Source organism: Halichoerus grypus, chromosome 3 (genome assembly GCF_964656455.1).
Source record: "Halichoerus grypus chromosome 3, mHalGry1.hap1.1, whole genome shotgun sequence".
In the NCBI taxonomy this organism is placed as follows: Eukaryota; Metazoa; Chordata; class Mammalia; order Carnivora; family Phocidae; genus Halichoerus; species Halichoerus grypus.
The window spans coordinates 30,574,118-30,594,350 of NC_135714.1; the positions used below are offsets into that span (position 1 = coordinate 30,574,118).

Below are 20,233 nucleotides of genomic sequence, written 5' to 3' on the forward strand. Positions count from 1 at the left end.
AGAGGTGCAAATGATGCCCATCAATTTGGCCAAATTGATCCAAGATTGGGATCTTGTTATACTTTGGTTGCCATGTGATACATTGTAATTAAATCCATGGTTTGGTGTTCAGAGATTTAGTTTTAATACTGGCTCTGCCATTCACCAACTGAATGAACTTGGACATGCCACTAAAATCTCTTGATCTGCTTTTTCATATTTAAAAAAAAAAAGGTGGGCAGGGGGAGTTTAATTAATGCAGAACCTACCTCTCAGGGTTAGAATCAAAATGAGTTAATATGTATGAAAGAAGTTTGTAAAAAGCAATTCTCCAAACAAGTATCAGATGATAGAACAAGAGAGAAAAGGATGTTTAAAGATACTGTATTTAAGATTAACATCATGATGAGGAAAATATTTGACAATCATAAAATGAAAATAAAACATTTGACTTAGAAATATGAATTAATCTACAAAATTTTATTAAGCAAGTTACCTTACTTTCTTCTACTTTGTGTGGTATGCATAGTGCTTGCAAAACAATGTGTTTAGAAGGTTGTAAGAGGCAGACTGATCAAAAAATATATTAAACACATTTGGAAGGGGGTGGATATAAAGTTAGAATTTCTGAGTCATGAAAACATCAGATAGCAATTTCAGAAAGGTGTAACTTTATTTAAAACCAAGCTGCTGTGAATTCTATCATGCTGCAGACACCTCTGAATCAACAGTCTCTGTTGGCAAATTGTTAGGCTGACAAATTCTCACACACACCAAAAATTTCCATTTTGTAAACAAGTTAAGTGGGTTCCTGATGGTCCAAAAGCAGAGTCCTCATCTGAGTGGACCTGTATCATCCATTCCTCACATTAGCCAAACAGATTCAAACACTGATCACCCAAATCCGAGAGCCACCTTGAACATTGGTGTAATATTAAATTTGATATTCTTATCAAGTCTGGGAAACACGAAAACACATCACTGGCTTCATTGGCTAGATTTCCTGACATAGTTAGAATAGTATGGTGTGATAATTTGGTCATCTTTATAGCGCCAGGGGCTCTATTTCCACTTCTATCCACATGGACAAATACAGAACACTGGTCCAGAAGAAGCCAGGATATTTGATGTATAGAAAAGTGAATATACATGTAGCCAAATACAGGTTGAGTGATGGATCTTCCTTCTGCTGGGTCAGTGTCAGTCACAGGGGTTCTGGCTGTGTGCTTTATGATCACCTGCCCTGTCATCTAAGCAGGATGAAATGGCCAAGAGATACAGCCATGCAGATGAGTGAAAAATCGCCACCATTGCAGGGAAGGGAAGTAGGTGAGGTATATTTGCATAACATGGACTTTGGACAGGACAACCTGCACATACATCACAAAAGGTGATGTTTGCACCCCATAAAAGGTATACAAGGGACAGCAGTGTCCAAAAAGGGGCATCAAGTGGAGATATTAGAGGTGTTGGGCCCTGGTTCCAGAAATCGTGGGATTAAAAGAACTTAACACAGTGTCTAGCTTACAGGCACTCAGTATATCAATATATTAGATTAAGTTTCCTTCCTCCTGTTTTATAAAACTACTTGGTGGGGGGGGGGGGGCATTATCATATATCAAGGGGAGTTGGATCCCAGGACCACACTGTTCTTCCTAGCAGTATGAGTACAAAGAACCTAGCAGTGATTGCACCTTTGAACAGCCCTGTTTTTATCAAGGGCTGGAACCATCATTTCATAAAGATCAGACGCCTTTCTGTAGTCTTCTATCCTGCTAATTGGGGTGAGTGGGAGGATAGAGAAAGAAATACCTGCCCTTGATCACAAGCTTGGTTCCAAGCCCATTTTCATGTACTTTTATCTTCCAATTTCTAAATGCTTTAAACTTTCCAGCCAACTGTGAGGATGATATGGGTTTACCTGTGGTCTTATGAGGAAACAACAGAACCCAGAGAAAACAAGGAATCTGGAAGTCTTTGTCATCCAATCAACATCCTGTAAGTTGGAAGAGTCTAGTCCTGTGTGATCTTGCAGACCATAGACCTTCTCTCCCATAAGGAAAGCAGAAGTGATAACCAGCCTTCCACACCTGTGAACACAGGCCTGCGCATCTATTTTCCAGGTTACTAAAGATGTCAACCAGGGCCAGACCCAGGCAAAATTAGAAAACAGAAGAGGTTTGTTGCCAAGAGGGCTGAGACAGGAGCCACAGTACCTGGATCCCCAATCCAGCGTTAATTAGTTATATGACCTTGAACAAGCCCTTTCTCTTTTTTGAGCCTTGGCTTGCTCACGTGTAAGATGGGAGTAATAATAACATGTTCAATATTTGATGAAGGGAGAAAATGTAAAGTGTTTTAAGCAGATATATAAAAACAAAACCGTCTCCAAGCTTTAAGTCAGGGCCTGGTTTCCACATTCAACCAGCTTCTCCCTTCCTCCCTCCAGTTTCTTTCTTTCTTTCTTTCTCTCTCTCTCTCTCTCTCCACTGGTATAGCCAACATGGCCTCAGGGCGGGAACTAAATCTAGTTAATTCCTAATAAAGTGTTAGTGCCATGGTTGACACTCCCCTTATGCCACTTTCATGCTAATGAATGAATCTCTGGTTTTAGAATATCAGATGTTAACAAGAGACAGAACGCTTCGAAGAAGGTAGGAGAAGGGTGTGTGTGTGTGTGCACGCGTGTGCACATGTGAAGAAGGGAGGTGGCTGATCAGGTGCCTTTACGTAGAAACCTCCCTGATAACCCAAAGACAGCACTTGGCTCTACGTATGCAAAGCTGGCTGTGCAGGGAGCCCTTTAAAACACCGCCCCACAGAAAATGTGAAATTCTTTCTCCTCTGCATCCTTGGTCTGCAGTGACACTGGCAGATGCTAAACTTCGGCCTGTCTAGAACAGTTAATTAGGTTATAGAGGCTGCCAAAAATCCCAAAGTCATCCTAAGAAAGTGCAACACTTTGAGATGTGAAGCAAAGGTCAGGAGACACAAACACCAATCTGATTTTTAAGAAAGAAACCACCAAATAAGTGGGGGGGGGGGGGAGGAAGAAAGGAAGGAAGCAGGTCGCCGACAATCTGGCAACTTCTTATCAGTTTCCTATAAACGTTGAGATTAGGCATAAAGTGGTCCTGGCTCTTTTCTCCAGTAATAAATACTATACACTTATAAAGGCTGATACTGTAAGAGATACTGTATATTCATAACGCTCAAGTCCATACCTCCTGGGACATCAGGAAATCTTTCAGAGACCTCCTTCCTGCTGGAGAATGTTCCCACCTGGGAGTAATAAGGCTGGAAAGGGGAAGGAGAGAATTTGCTAAATGGAATCAGTTGAACGAACGCCTGGGCATGTTCAAGGCTCCTTTATTGGTTGCATCAAATTATGACAGAGGAAGAACTGCTGACTGCCCCCTGGTTCTCAGTAGTGGAGAGGCAGCCTTAAAAACCTAGAGACCCAGTTCTTCCAAAAGGTTACCCCAGAAACCATGTGCTGGGAATGGAGTGGGGTCAGAAAATAAACAGCAGTGCGTGGGACTTCACTGCCACCAGCAGGACCCAGGAGAAGTGCAGGCCAGGAGGAGGTCAGGAGCCGCCTACAGCAGAAGCCCCAGGTGGGAAGCTAAAACTTGCACCTGAGCTGCTTTCATCCTGTGCCTAACCACCCCCTTTTCAATCTCAAAGATTTGGAAAAACTGTTCCTCCTCTCTCGAAGACAGGAGTTCCTGCCCCAAAGCTCAAACTCCAGTTAAGGATCCAAACACACCCTCTTCCCTTCCCCCCACCCCACAGTACAATCACACTTTTATTCTACGAGGTCCTCCTTTCTCCCCTGGAATTTGCAGTATTTCAGCAGGTGCAGCGAGGGTGGAACGGAGACGGCAATTTTACGCCTGGGTCCCTCCGCATCTCGCGTCACCCCGGCGGTAGACCAGACTCCTAGCGCTCCCACCCCAACTCCACTCGCGTCCACTCTGGCCCCGTCGGATCAGCGTCAGGTGGAGCCGACTCAACGCTATGAACGGACTTGGAAAAGCGGCCACCGGCCAACTCTGATCTCTCGCACCCCGCCTCAATCCGTGGCCACCTGCACTTTGCGGGACCTTGCGCGGAGCGGCGCTCCCCAGAGCCCCCAAGGGCCTGCCGGGCCCAGGCGCGCACCGGGCGGCGCGGGGCTGCTGGAGCCGCCGGGCTGGCGGAGTGGCCCGGGAATGCTCCAGGGCGGGGGCAGGAAGGACCCCTCCGGAGCCTAGAGACCTCGGGAAGGCTTCCCGCGGAGATCCGCTCTTGGAAAGGTTCCGCGACCACGCGGCGAGGAACACGTGAGCGACGCGCCTTCGCTATAAAAACCCCCGCTCTGCTGAGTGTGAGGCTAACGGAGCGGCAGGACTCAGCCACCTGCGCCGCCACAGGCCGGGCGACGGCGACGCTCCCTCCAGGACGCTTAAGACGGTCCCGAGTTTTGATGCTTCGGGCCCTCGTGGGCCGGGCTTAGCGCGTGCGTCTAACTTTGAGGCCGGAATTGCCCGCACGTAGGCAGAGAGGCGCCGACGCGGGTAGGCGTGCATTCCCGAAAATGCTCAAAGATTGTTTGACCTTTAGGAGAGTTGGAGGAGTCGGAGGAATCGCGGGATAGTTTCTTTCTTGTTCTCCACCAGAGAGACAGCCACGAGCGCTCGGGATCGTCCCGAAGAGGCCCGGAAGCCCATGGGCAGCCCGAGGCCCCCGCGCCCCCGCCCCCGCCGCCCTTTAAGCAGAGGGTGAGTCCTGCGCCCCGCGGGCGGAGGTTCCCATAAAGTCGGAACGCCCATCGCAGAGAAAGTTTGGTCTGCTCTCTGCCGCTCGGTCCCCGCCGCCTGGGCGACCCCTCTCCCCGCGGCAGGCGCGGGCGGGGAGATGGCTGCGGGCTGGGCGACCGGCGCGGGCGCCTCCCGGCGCAAAGGGGCGCCGCGCGCGTAGCCGCCGCCACGCTGCCCTCCAGCCGGCTGCTGTGCTGAGCCCCGGCAGCCGGCGAAGGCGGACGCCCAGAGGGCCAGGAGGCGGCGGCGTCAGCGGCCCGAGGGTCCGTATGGCCGCTCCCCGCCGGCCGGTACTGTGCGCCACCGAGCTCGCCGGCGGCGCCTCGGGCTCGGGGCGGCTCTGAGCCGCGCCGCCTGCGGGGATCGACCTAGCTGTTCCGCGGAGCCGCGGGCAGGAACCGAGGACCAGGAGGCGGCGGCGGCGGCAGCGGCTCTTCCTCCCAGAGGGCGATGTGGCCGGCAGGTGCGGGCACCAGGCTGCCCTGTCCCCGGGACTCCGCGCTCCGGCGGGCGGCTTTCTCTGGGAACCTCACCGCCCTGCCTTCTCACCTCGTGCCCGCCGGCCGAAGCGTCCGGGTCTTCATCAGCGCCAACCCTGAAGGTAAGTCCCTCGCTCAGATCTGTCAGTCAGTCCTGTCCGTCCGCGCGCCGGGAGCCCGACAGTGTCCGCGGCACAGCCGGGGGCGCCGTGCGTGCCCGGCTCTCCCTTCCTCCAACTGAAGCCGCGGCTGCCCCGAGCGCGTGGGAATTTCATTTGAATCACTGATGTTCTCCCCTTGCTCAGCCCCTCTGCCCGCTGACTTCCCCTAGGACACCCAGGCTCGCGCCCCCCGCCCAGGTTACTCCTTCAGGTCGAGCTAAGAAACGTCCGAGGCAGTAGCAGACGCTTCTGGAAGCTCCATCCTGCCACTACCGCCACCCTTTCTTTGAGCGCGTTCCTTCTCCGGGGTTACCGTAAACGCAAGTAGTAGTTACCCCTCGCTCCCGGCTCCGCTTCAGGCTCCTGAATGAGGGCTCCCTCCTTTGCTACTTGTTCCCGCCCGGGCGAAGTGAGCCTGGGGTTCCCTGAGACTCGCCGCTTGCGAGCGCGATGGTGCCTTTTGCTTTGGAGCGCAAAGGAATCCTTTGTAAACCGAAGGCCCGCGGGGGTTGGGAGGAAACACGCGGTGAGGCCTCGGGATGGATGGGCGCTCGCTCTGTCGGGCGCTGGCTTTTTGGTGGAGCGCTCGGGATGAGCTCATCTCCACATTTGGACCCCGGGCTTGATTTCCCGGCCTACTCAGTCGTGTACCTGCTCAGGGCTGGGCACCTGGGAGGCGCAAAACGCAAACTTGTTGATTTATTGCATCCACAAATCACAGCGGCTGGGCGCTGGGGGGGTCGTTTCTCTCTCTCTCTCTTTTTTTTTTTTTTTCTCAACACTGCTTTTGAGTTCTAGGACTGAATGTTAACCTTCGTTACTAGTAAGGCAAAGTAGGATGTATTTGACTTAAGCTGGATAAAACTGCAGGAATTGCTCTTTTCTAGAAAAAGTAACTGTTCGGTCATAAGATAAATTTGTAGGAGACTTTTTTATGCGCTGTAACAAGCCTTGAGTCTGACAAAAAAAGTAAAAGGAAAAGTTAACAATCATTGGAGAGAGTCCTTTGAAAACCCAAGACTGGTTGCTTATGAAAAAGCACTTAGGACTAACAAAAATAACTTTCTAAAATAGTTGTAAAAAAAAGAAAAAGCAGAAACGTCAGGTAAAGTTTACATTATGACAAGGGGATTAAGGAAAGAAATAGGTAACTCACAGTCATTAGTAATAGAGGGAATGTATACTTTTGAGATGAGGGCACGACTGACCTATAAAGTTTACAGCTCACTTTCACAGAATTTACTACTTTAAGGAGGCATTTAGGAAAGTATTGTGCACGCTTTTAAAATCCTTTTAAAAATCTCAGATATGTCTTCCAGGATTTTAACTTAAATCTGAATAAAGAAAACCGTGGAAATATGCAGCCTATTTAAAGGTTAGGAAAATCTGCAACTTAAGTGTTCAGTGTTCTTTTTTTTTTTTTTAATGTTGCTGAAACATTTTTTTAAGTGGTTGAGAGAATTGTGTTAGAAAATGTTTAGTCTTAAAATTTTCAATTCTTCTAAGCTTAAAAGAAATCTCATGAGAAGTGTTTAAGTCTGCTGATGTAGAGCTAAATGACTGTTTTTCTTTAAACATGTTGCTTCTAAAGTACTGTGAAATTTTTGTTGATATAATCAGTAGTTAGTTCCTTTAAATTTGTGTTTCCTTTAAATAAAAACCAATGATCGTGAGTTTGTTAAGTCAGCTTAATATTGAATTCATATTTAAGATTAATGTCATTTTTCTTAAGCTTGTACATGCAATTCTTCAAATTTTCTAGTTCTGAAAAGCTTTACCATATATTACTCTTTGGAAAGCAAACGGGAGGAGGGAGCCGTGACCCTTTCGTGTCTCCTAGTCACTGTTTGAGCCGTAGAGCTTGCACATTGATCTGAAAGGGCCAGAAATGTGACTTCTACCTCAGAAGTTGTAATAGGGGGCAGCATCTCAAATTTTATCCACATTGGAGAGCCGAGGGTATACTGAATAGAAAAGACAGAGATGGGTATTTTTCTGGACTTGTGCATGAAACCTTGCAGCCTTGGTAAATGCTCTATCAGGGGCAGCATTTGTCCACGAAGTTTTTATAGATGCAGTTCAGGAAGCAAATGGTTGTGTTTCGGTTCAATCCAATCTTAGATTCTTGGCCAATACTCAAGAGCCTCTTCACTGTCCAATTAAGACAAAGAACATTATCTCATGCTTTTCTTTACAAGTGGAAATCAACTGATGCTCTAAATAAAAGCTTTGTGTTGAACTCAGAGCAATATGTTTAAGAATCCAGCAAGGGTCTCCCTTAGATTATTAATAGGTCTTGGCTTTAAAAAGCTTTTGTGGACTTTACCCATCAGTAATAAAGGTAACCTATGTCTTTCAAATGGAAAAATTACTTTCCCATATGTTAGCCCATTCAGTATTTTAATTTGGATTTCCATTGTCCAAACCTGTGAGGCTGCTGGGCCAGGGGCTGTTCTGTGGTACAGAGGAGACTAAGGCTGCGCCCGGTTAAGCTCCTCGTCTGCACTCCTGTGCTAGAGTGAAACCAGGTAGGAGCCTTCAGGGGACTCAGAACCTCTCTCCTGATCCTCTGGCCCAGCCTCGGTTCAGGCCAGATTTCTGTGAAGTCTCTTATCCCCACTGGACAAGACAAGTCAGCTGGATCTAGTGGAGGAGAGTTCTCCTCATTCTTGAATCCGGACAGCCAAAGCTGAGTAGCAGGAAGGGAACGTGGCTGGCTGCCCTGACCCGCTGCACCTGCATCGAAAGGTGGTATTAAGGGCATTCAAGGAAATTTCAGAATGTTCTGGACTCTAATGGACTTGTTCCTCTCCGTAAGTATGTCTGCATCTGACCAGTCCCCACCACATAAAAGACCCTGGAGAAATATCCCGTGTGGAGGAGGGAATCGCATTGTGCCAGATTCTCTGACACAGATAGGCCTTGGACTTCATCTAGTCCCACCTCCCACCCAACGTAGAAATTCCATCTGTGGCATCTGTATTAATCCTTGGAAGTCTTGTAGTCACTTAGCCACTGTCTCTCTGCCAGAATGGCACTTACACCTCCTTGGAACAATGATTCTAAAACACATATAAAATCTTCCACTGTGGTTAGCCTGAATTGTGCATGAATATGCAGAAGAGAGGAGCCAGCACAATTCTCTCCCTATGTTGAAATTCACAGAGGCCTAATAGGTAATCTCTTTGCCTCAATTCTTAACCGGCTTAGAACAAAGTCAGTCTTAGCTTGGGCTACTGCAACAAAATACCATAGACCAAGTAGCTTCAGCAACAGACCTGTATTTCTCACAGTTCTGGAGGCTGGAAAGTCCAAGGTCAAGGTGCTGGCAGGTTTGGTTCCTGGTAAGGGACCTCTTTCTGGTTTTCAGGTGACCATCTTCTTACAATGTCCTCACATGGCAGAGAACACAAGCTCTCGTCTTTTTTCTTTAAAAGGGATGCTAATCCCATAATGGAAGCCCCACCCTAAAGACCTCCTCTAAACCTCATCAAACCTAATTACCTCCCACAGGACCCACCTCTAAATACCATCACATTAGCTGTTAGGGCTTCAACGTATGAGTGGAGGAGGGGCAGAAACATTAAGTCCATAACATTCTGCCCTTGCCCACCCCCAACAAATTCATGTCCTTATTGCATGCCGATTATATTCATTCCATCCCAACAACTCCAAAATTCTTGACCAGCATCAACTCTAAAGTCTATAGCCCAAAGTCTCATCTAAATACAATCTAAATTAGATATGGGTGAAACTCCAGATATGATTTATCCTAAGGCAGAATTCCTTTCCTGCTGTGAACCTGTGAAACCAGGAAAGTTGTGTGCTTCCAAAATGGAATGGTGGGGCAGGCAGAGGATTAGCATTCTCATTCCAAAGGAAGATGAAGGATGCCAAGTAAGTTGGGGAGCCTGGGTGGCTCAGTCAGTTAAGGGTCTTCCTTTGGCTCAGGTCATGATACCAGGGTTCTGGGATCAGCCTGGTATCTGGCTCCCTGTTCAGCGGGGAGCCCACTTCTCCCTCTGCCTCTCCCCCTGCTTGTGCTCTCTCATTCTAATAAATAAATAAAATCTTTAAAAAAAAAAAAAAAAAAAGATTAAGGGTCCCAAGTAAGTTTAAAACCCAGCAAGGCAAATACCATTAGGTCTTAAGGCTCTTGGAATAATCCTCTTGGGTTTGAAGCTCTGCCTTCCATACCCCCTGGGGTGGCAGCTCCACTTCTGTAACTGGGGGGAAGGAGTTGCCCACCAAGACTCCAGGAGGCCCTGTCCCCAAGGCTTCAGAGCCACACCATCTGCCCTGTTGAAACCTAGGAGATACCTTCCCCCAGTTTGAAACCAAGGAGGCAGCCCTGATGATCTCCGAATCTCCTCTGGAGTCATTCTTCCTTTGTCTTTAAGAATCACACACGTGGGCTCCCTGCTCTGCAGGAAGCCTGCTTCTCCCTCTCCCCTCCCCCTGCTTGTGTTCCCTCTCTCACTCTGTCTCTCTCTGTCAAATAAATAAAATAAAATAAAATAAAAAAGAATCACACACGTGCACAGCTGAACGGCCGAACGCTCTAGTCCTGCAGGATCTAAGAAGTCTGTCAGCCGTCCTTCCTTTGAGCGGGTCTCTGTCTTCCTCAGTTCAGCCGACCTTGTTTCTGCTGGGGTGGTCCATGGTTTACACCCATACTATTTTCCTTATCAAATGGTTGTTCGACCACACCCTTGGTGTTCTTTTCAGACAAGCTTTGCCATTTTTTGTAATAGGGTAAGTTGAGAATTTTCCAGATCTTTAAGTTCTGGTTCCTTTTTGCTTAATTCCTTTCTCAATTCCTCCCCCCACCCCCCACCCCCACAATTTACTATAAGCACTCAGGAGGAAGCAGGCCACCCCTTCATCCAGTTTCATGGCTTACAAGTGCTATCTTGCACAAAACCCTAGAGCACAGTCCAGCTACGTCGTTTACTACTTTACAACCCTCCCCTTTGGTCTGTTGTGCAATAACACGTTCCTCGTTTGTCTTAGGGGTCACCGCAGTGGCCATATTCTGTTCACAATTTCTCTATTCTCTTAAGAAGATGGAAGCTTTCTCCACAGCTCTCCACCTTTCTTTCTGAGCCCTCCCCAGAATTGCCAATAACCATGTCTTCGTGGCAATCTTGGCATTTCCCAGCACCCACCTCCAGACTCTCCCCGTCACCCGGTTCCAAAGCCGTTTCCACACGTTTAGATACTTGTTACAGCAGCACCCACTTCTTGGTACTGAAATCTGTCTTCATTTCCTAGGGTTGCCATAACGTTTACCACAAACTGGGCTTTAAAAAATGGAAATTTATGGTCTCATGATTCTGGAGGCTAGAAGTCCAAAAGCAACGTGTCAACAGGGTCATGCTCCCACTGAAGGCTCTCAGAAAGAATCCTGTCTGGTCTCTTCCTGGCTTCGGGTGGCTCCTGGCTGTCCTTGGTGTACCTTGGCTTGTAGCTTTGTCACTCCAGCCTCTTCCTCTGTGGTCACAGGGAGGAAGGTCATGTCCTCATGTGGTAGACATCCCATCATGGGGACCCCGCCCTCTTGACCTCATCCATACCTAATTACCTCCCAAAGGTCTTGCCCCACAATACCAGCACTTTCGGGCTGGGGCTTCGACGTGAGTCCATACTGCCGAGTCTATAACAGGTAAAGTCTAAAGTAGAAAGAAGACCAAAATATTGCCTTTATTACTGCTAAAAACTGATGCAGGCCCAGAATCCTTTATCTTTTGGGCCAGATAGGATTTTGGAATTCCAGATTTTTTTAGATTTTAGGAGAAAATGGTGCATCTACTGTTGATTATGTAGGGTCCGGGGTAATACCCCATCATCAAATATGAGTATGTCTATGAGGAAATGACTTCCCTCTATATCCGTGTTCTACTTTCTGCAGTGCTGGAAGGGTTTTATCTGCATTGTCCTATATGGTAGCACTAGCTAAATATGGCTCTTGAGCTTTTAAAATGTGGCTGGTATGACTAAGAATCTGAATTTTTAGTAGAGTAACTAAATAGGCACATGCAGCTACTGGGTACTACTGAGTGGAGAAATCAGGACTGTAAGTGGCTTTGTGTCTGGTAAAGTCAGGTTTTGTTGCCAGATAAATTGGGAAATTTTTTTGTTTTCAACACTTTAGGGATTTTGGAAGTGCAGGTAAGGACTGTGGACCTTTTGGGGGGAATATGGCCTTTAACTTCAGGCAAGTAGGGTTTTCCAATACTGAACCTCAGGATTGTGTAAACTTACCCCCTCCTTCCCCAGGCACTGTCAGCAACGGACAGGTCATAAACCTGCCCCTTCCCCCACCCGGTGGACAGAGTTGACCCTTTTACAATTTAAGACATGGAGGAGCAGAGGAGAATGACAGGTTCACTTACAAGAGAGAATGAAGGGGCTGGGCTATTTGTGTTCAGATTTTCCTTCCAAATGCATCCATCCGATTAAGACACTTCTCCCCTGAGGAGTAAGTAATGGCCCTGTCCAGGGCTACTGTGCTAGTGGATCGCCCTCTGTGTGTTGGGAGACATTGGAGGAAAAGATACTTCCCAACACCTATTTTTTTGTACATTTCCCGCCCACTCAGATTTATGTACCCCTCATCTTTTTGAGAATCGTGCACGTTTGTCCACAGTATTAATGATCAGATGCTTTGTCCCTTTCCACTTAGACTTTGTACTCTGCATGTCTCTGTATCTTCCTGGACTCTCTTCATATCTTTGGGGTCTTAGTAGGAAAGCTTGTTCTCCAGTTTGGCACAAGCCACAGTAAAGAGAGAAGGATTTTTCCCTACCTTGCTGCAACCAGTGTTTATTTTACTTTTACTTTAGCTTGTGCTCCCAGGCAAGAAAGAGGCAGAAAGATGGGCATCAAGAAATGCACATGAGAGCTATGAAAATTCCTTACCCTGGTTCTTCTTACCTTCCCTACAGTGCTAATTATTTCAAAGGCTCCTTGTTTTTTCATTGTTTTTGTGAGTAATCGGAAAAAATACAGTTAACACAGCAAAATCATACCTCTGTGTGTGTGTGTGTTTGTGTGTGTGTGTATTACACACAGCTGTTTGATGCCTCAGAAACATCTTTTAAGAGTTAAGAGCCTTACAGAAGAACATACTGAACCGCTATTTTACGATAAATGCGATAGAACATTTACAACGTGTTCTAAAATTTTAGTGGTTGTATCTTCAAGTCCTTGAGCAAATGTTATTCAGGCAGGGGAGAATGTTAGATAGAAGTACAGACTCGAGAGCCGGCCCGCCTGGGTTTGCATCCTCAGTCCACCATTTAATGCTGTGATTCTTTAGCAAATTGCTTAATCACTTTGTTCTCAGTTTTCTAATCTGTAGAAGAGGACAGCAGTACTGCCTGCCTTGCAGGGTTATTGAATAAATAAGCTAATGCGAAGCACTTAGAACAGTGCTGGGCACGGAGCAAACATGAAATCAGTGTTTGCAATTATTACCCTTATTATCTTCATTACTAGTTTCCGCTGTGATCCAGACACTGTGCAGGTATGGGTAGAGAAAGCTAAAAAGGCATTTCCTGCCCTCGAGGAATGCAGTTCATAGATGCATATCAGATAGAACTCCATAGTAAAACAAAAACCACTCCAGGTACTTCAGGGAACCCAGCAGTCCCAAAAAACATCGTAAGGATCCAATGAGTGAAAGGGTCACCACTGCGCATTTAGGTCCCCTTGCCAAAGCTGTCACCTAGAGGGCAGGAAACTGTAGAAGCCACGGCCAGTTATCCTAGCTGCTCACTGTGTAGTTGGCCGGTTTCTGCAAACACGCCCATCTGCTGAAACCACATGGCGGCCAGCACAGCTCACGGCAGCAGAACATGCCCCGTCCCCTTGTTGTGCACACGTCATGCATGTACACCCCCCTGGCAGAACCAGAACGGCACGCGGACCCTTGCAGCAAGTAAGTCAGCGAACTTCCAGACTTCCCGCCCTTGTCCACAGGGAGAGAATGAAAGGAAGTGCTACTGGATACTCAGCACGGAGAAAAGAGTATCTAGTCCAGGGGGAAGCAGGCAGGTTGACTGGTTCAACCAGGAAATGTTCATGAAGCACCTCCTCCATCGGGAGGGCTGTTCTGGTCCTTAGCATACAGCAGCAACAAAACAGGCACGTCTGTTCTCGTGCGGTTTACATAAATAATCTATGTGATGAGCACCAGGCTGAAGATATGAGCAGGGCATTAGAGACACTGAGGAGGAGTGAGCCAGCGTGGAGCTCAGAAGGCGGGTTGGGAGGGCTCCCCAGAGCAGCAAATAGAGAGCCAGGGTGTAAACACTCTCCTCCACGGTAATCAAATAGGAGGCAAAGCAATGATGAGATCTCTGCAGGGAATAGAAAGAGGTTATCATCATTATTCAATGAAGAGTTTTTATCCCTTTGGATAAGAGAGTCGAGCGGATGTCTTGAGGTGATACTGTCGCTTTTCCCTTAAAGGTGCCTCATTTAGAATGACATTTAAAAGAAAGCCGGGGTTGGAGTACATAGTACACTCTATAAATAGATTGTGAGTTTATGGTTTGGTAAACCATCCACAACTCTTTTTTTTAAAATTCTCGTCACACTGTTGCAATGACACCATTTGCTGTTTTAAAGGGTGTGTGGCAAGTTTGTATTTTATTTGTTTCAGTTGTCTACTGCTGTGTATCAGCCCACCCCAAAACTTAGTGCCTTAAAACAACAATGATCCATCATTTCTCACAGTTCTATGCCTGCCTGGGAATCCAGGCAGGGCTTGGCCTGCAGAAGACAGGTAGCTCTGTCCCACTGAGCCTTTGGCCGGAGTCACTCACTTGACTGCGTTCGGCTAGGCCTGGGTGGAACTGGGCTAGAAGGTCCAAGAAGGCTTCACGCCTGTGTCTGGCTCCTCAGGGCTCCTCCATGAGGGCCTGCTCTCCAGCTTTTCTCATCATTCAGGAGTCTAGCCCAGGATTCCTTCTAGGGGATTAGCAACCCTAGAGAAAGGAAATGGCAGCTAACAGGGCTCTTAAGGCCCTGGAAGTCCCAGGATGCCATTCTCACTGTGTTCTGTTTATGCAAGTCATAGGCTAGCCTAGATTCAGAGGGAGGGGAAATAGACCCTATTTCTTCATATGAGGAGAGGCAGGTGCATGGGGGTGGGGGGCAGGGTAGGAATTAATGGTAGCCAACTTTGAAAGCTACCTAAACCTCGATTATATTGTGTGGTTTCTTTAGCCTGTCTTTGTCATAATTAGGTTAAATGAGAAAATGCATGAAAAGTGAGTAAACTAGTGGTCTGGCACATAGCAAGTGCCCAACAGTGTTAATCCTCCACAATATGGAGGATTGGCAGTGACTCCATAGGGAGTACTCTTCTAGAACCTTCCAAATTCTAACCTGAGAAAAACCAGAGTCTACGAATAGAAGAATGCTTTTGTGCTTCCTAATACTGAACACCAGGATGACACATTCTTCTATCCACACTCTGGCAGTGATGGGCCTCCAAGGGGCCTGCCCCTTAAAACATTGAGCCTGGAGAAGAGAGCATGACATACACGCTGTGTGGACAGGTCATTTCCTGGGGGAAGGAACAAGCAGGTGGGCTGAGCTTGCCTGGTTTATTTTTCCCATATTTTCAGTCAAATAGTCACCCCTTATTTGACTGAAGGGTAGGAAGGAGGTAAAAGGAGTCTGGGAGGCTCATGCTTTAGAAGAAACCTCCAGTTATTTACCTATTTCAGTTTTAACATTTGTACACAGTGGGATCCTTTAATTACCCAGGATCATTTAAATTGGATATCTAGCTTGACATATCCCAAATTCTGTCACAGCCAATATCTAACACAAGAGAAGACCATAGGCTAGAAAGTGTGACACACTTTGTATATAATAGCAGGAACTATATCAACTATTAGGATCAGATACTTTTATAAGGTAAGTGCTTTGCATGCCTTGGGAAAAGTCACTTCATCTCTCTAGAAATAGTAAGCTGTTTTAAACCACTAAGTTTTGACAGTGGGTAGTTTGATATGCAACAGGAGACAGCTGGAAAAAATAAAGTACGCACTCATAAACACCTTTTAAAATGGCAAGTGATACAATTCCTACAGTGTAACAGGAACTCACCTACAAGGTAATTGGGCCTGATAAAGTAGGCTCAAAGTTCTTTTTAACCCAAAACATTCTTTTAAGTTTTGCCCTTAATGGTCATATGATTTAAATCAAAGTAAAACCTGTAAGTGGTTCAACAGTATACATACGGGCTAAGTTACGGACGATCAATCTAGAAGAAAGTCTGGTGCTACTAACTTAAAGACAGACACTTTCGTATTGCTTCTTCAAAGCTTCGTCTTTCATCCTATTTTTTTTTATTGAAATCAAACAGGATTTATTCTGCAAATTAAAGTAAGTAGGCTAATGTAGAATTAGAAAAAGGATCTGTGGCAGAAAGTTAATAAAAGGATAGAAACTACAGCTTTGGATGCAATTCAAAGGGAATACTACCCACTTCTAATGAAATGCTTCCTGGAAATCTCATTTTCAATCCAAAATATTTCCTAGGCTTACAACATGGGTACACTTAAAACAAAGAGCAAAGCCCAGATGTCAGGTGTCTTATTCCAGGAGTGATTACAGAATCTAACAGAAATGAAACCACAAAATTAAAAGGATATCTTTCATAATGGTTAATCTGATCCAGTATGGATGGTGTCAGAGAGAGTCTTGCCACTGAATAGATTTCCTTCCAAGTTCATTCTAAGCACAGGCAGTATTTATGAGATACCCATTGTGTACAGCTGAACTCCTCTAACTGGTCACTGTGGGGAGTGCCAGAGGACGTAAGAGATACATACTGTCTTCATTCTTTAAACTCCTGCTGCCAGGAGGCAGGACAGACACAGCTATCAGAAACACACTGTGGCTGTGGGAGGGGGTGTTTGACCACAGGCCACTTGGAGTAATTGGAATCCCACTGTGGTGTCCGACAGCCCACTCGGGCACCAGCTGGTTAAACTTAGGCAAAAGGGAAAGACCAGGATGTGTCAAAGCTAAGAAGTAGACCTCTCTGCTGTAGTGGAGTGGCTGGTGGGGGAACTGGGCCAGCTGTCAGTGATGAGAAGAAGTCTAGATCCAAGAGAGAGGCACCGTTTTGGAAGAGAAAGCATTTGTTACCAAAGAGTCTGAGCAAAGAAGCATCATGAGCACATGGATGCTGAAATTTAATTTCCTCGAGTGTCAGAATAACTCAGGAGCTTACTCAGATAATAACTGGAGGGGTTTGGGCATGTGGAAAGCATGAAGGTGAAAGGAGAGTTTGGGCCCAAGACTGCCATCCTGAGATAAAGGAGTGTGTGGGGAGGAGAAGGGGTAGCAGGAAGCATCTGGCAAAATCAAGGCAGGAGCCCAGCCCCTCGGCGTAAGGTGGGACGGAGGTTCTGGGACAAGGTGCAGGCTACTGTTGGGACTGGAACCCAAGGCCAGGGTCACACCTGCTGCCTTAGTGATCTGACCCTGAGTCACAGAGGGGTGGGAAAATAGGAAATAGGAAAGTAATAGGAAACATTTCCTGGCTGAGAATAGCCAGCACTGCAGGTGGCAGGAAGTGTGGTTCTGGATATCTCAGAGAAAAGATGCAGGGCCTAGGCAGCAGGAAGCCTTATTCAATAAAAACAAGGAATTCAAAACTGTGCTCGAGAGATTAGAAAGACTTGATTGTCCTAGGTGAAGATGATGAGGTGTTCCAGAGAGAGAGGGGATAGGATCTAGCCTGGAAGTCGAGTTATTCTCATTGCCTAATCATTAGCGGCCGACTAAAATATTTTGAAGCCACAAATGCGTGGGGGCCACATCCATGCTCAGTGGGAAAGAGAGTGGAGATTGATTAGTAGTGTCTGCTGTGGGTGAGGAATGGGGTGTGTCCTTGTTTGTGCAGTGAATTTGCAACTGTGAACTATAGCTTTGGATGCAATTCAAAGGGAATAATACCCACTTCTAATGAAATGCTTCCTGGAAGTCTCAGGTGGATTGGGGGGGGGGGGGCGCAACAACAAACCAAAGGCTTTTGTTTTGGTTCTTTTGGCCAAAGCAAAGAGGACAAGCCAGAGTGAATAAGAGTGCCCAAGAAATAGCAGGTGAGAAATTTTCTTGACCAAATGACAGAACTGGTAGAATTACCGTGTTCTAAAGGAGGAAAAATGTGTTGCAACTGTAAAATAAACCGAAAATCTACTTGCATCTTGGTAGAACCTGCATACTAGTTAATTGCTTAGCAAAGGGTATAGCTTCAAGCAGAGGATCTCACTCAGTTGACAGTGTTCTAGAAAATTCTCTAATTAAAACAGAATTCAGGGCCACCTGGGTGGCTCAGTCAGTTGATCATCAGACTCGGTTTTGACTCAGGTCATGATCTCAGGTTCCTGGGATAGAGTGCCGTGTCAGGCTCAGCACAGAGTCTGCTTGTCCTTCTCCCTCTTCTCCTTCCTCCACCTCAGCGAGCGCACGTGCTCTCTAATAGAATCTTTAAAAAAAAAAAAAAAGGAATTCAGAAACTACTGTAGTCACTGTGATAAAAAGCGATGAAGTTAATCAAAGATATCAAACGTTAAAAGAAAAGAGAAAATCTGCTGAGAACTCTAGAAAGACATGAAAATAAAGTTCCCTTTTAAGCCAGGGTCTCTATTCCGAAGCCTGAATAATCCATATGGAGAAGCAATTGCAGTAACAATAAGGAGAATACGTAGGAAAAATGGGAAAAGACCCAGACGAGGGTTTGCTGTTCGGGGGCATTCATCTGCAAAGTCCTGGGGAATGAAAGTATTCATAAGGTGGGAATTTCACAATTTAATGAAGTCACTGTTGAACCTGAAATCTTATAAGGTGTGGAGAGTTTTGTCACATGGCCCATAAGTTTTTTTGGCACACATCCCACCAAGAGGTGAAATCCATGACTTTTCTCCTTGAATCTGGGCTCTCCAACTGTTGTTGGCCAATAGAATAGGGAAGAAATGGTACAGCACTGGTCTCTGGGCCCAGGCTTTTAGAAATTGACCACTTCCACTTTCTGGTTTTGGAAGCACTTGTTCTTTAGAACCCAGGCACCCCATGGAGAAGCCCCTGTGAGAGAAGCAAACAGCCAGCGCAACCTTGCCAGCGAGGAGGACGCACTGTGTAGGAAGTGGATTTCTGCCCACGTGTGGAGCTCTCCCAGCTGAGGCAGAGACTAACTAGCCTTCCCCACTGACCCCTGCCAAAATTGCAGATTCAAGGGGAAGGTGAATGTTGTTGTTTTCAGCCAATGATTTCGATTTGTTATGCAGGCAAAAGAGAAATCAAATTAATAAAATAAAACAAATGCATGCTAGTGTGTACTGGCTAAGATGAAAGAACTTGGGGACTAGGGTTGGTTTTGAACCCCAGGATTTGTTATAAATTTGTGTGAAATACTTAATCTCCTCAAGCTTCATTGTCCCTTCTGACAGTTGGACATAGTAATAACTACCTTACAAGGTTATTGTGGGAAATGTATGAAATACACAAGCACCTAAAACAATGCCTGAAAGATAGCAAGGACTCAAAAGTTCTAGATCAGAATTTGTTAAAAGCCCTAGAAGAGAAGAGAGGTATAAGGGTTCCAAGGGAATGAGAATTACTTGAATAACTTCTTTTTTTGTAAATCATGGCATGAAATGGTCATTATTCCCAGATGATGCCATCCACATAATCATGTATGCTTTTAGCTAGAGGGGACTATATAAAAACACCATTTTTAAATGATGGTTTAACATATAAATACAAAGTCAGCCCATATTATAAGGTATTAAGTTAATAAGTTCCATCTCTAAAGAATAGAGCAGAACTACATGCTTTTTAAAAATTAGCCCCCAACACTCTTAAAACCGTGGATAACAAGCAGATTTCAATAAAATGACATTCAGACAGATTAAAAAGATAGCATTTCCACCTTTTAATGTAAGGTGTGCTCTAATCTTATACTAAAAACCATAATTTCTTTCACACATAAAGAATCCCTTTAATGTTGCTTTAAATCTACATAAAGTCTTGTCATTTTTCCAACTCTTGTTAAACTGATGAACAGTTTGCTACAATGTTTCAAAGTGCATGCGGTATCCACATTCACGTGAGAAGGACCACTCTTCATAAAAATGAACAGCCCCCTTTAGGGAGGATTTCAGTACTCCCTAAGGGAAGTATTAAATCCCATGTATGATTGAAAACTATTTCATTCCACGTGGCCATTATGGTAGAATGGCCAGCTCTTATTATGTAAGTTGGTAATTCTTACTGCATGCATGAAATGGTCATTGTAAGCCCACATTATACTGAGCAAACAATCTAGGTATTCCTGAAAGAAAGAAACAGAAAATTGGTGATATTGGTGTTTGGGGTGGAGGAGGGTAGAGAGGGTAGAAGGTAGAGAGGAGATGTGAAGAGATGGAAGGAGATGGGTCTCTTGACTGAGTCTGTGCAAGGTCCGGGATAGGAGGATGACAGCTTGAATCTGGAAAGGGCTAATCCTTCATTTGTTCCTTGATTCTGCTTTGCAGATCTCAGACTAGAATGGAATGAGGGAAAAGGCTCCGGAATTGAGGAGTTTTGAAACAAAACAGTTTTGTTTCTCAAGTTTGGAGCTTGGTTATAGTAGAAAATAGATATTTAGGGATTCTGGTCCCTCTGGGGACAGGGAAGCCAGCATGCTGAGCCTCAGCTGGGTGGAGGGAAGCAGTGAGCCTGCCATCCTTTATGTGCCTCATATGATAATCTGAAGAAAATGAAATTCAGGGCATAGCCAAAT

At 45.9% G+C, this 20,233-nt stretch overlaps 1 protein-coding gene across 1 annotated transcript in view; it reads left to right on the forward strand.

The window, feature by feature from the left end:
- Positions 1-228: 228 nt before the first annotated feature.
- NWD2 (NACHT and WD repeat domain containing 2) overlaps positions 229-20,233 on the forward strand; it is a 188,847-nt gene continuing 168,842 nt past the window's right edge. The window contains exon 1 of the mRNA XM_036101893.2: positions 229-5,382. Within this exon, the coding sequence (XP_035957786.1) occupies positions 5,232-5,382 (151 nt within the window). The 5' untranslated portion in view covers positions 229-5,231. The remainder of the gene's footprint in view (positions 5,383-20,233) is intronic.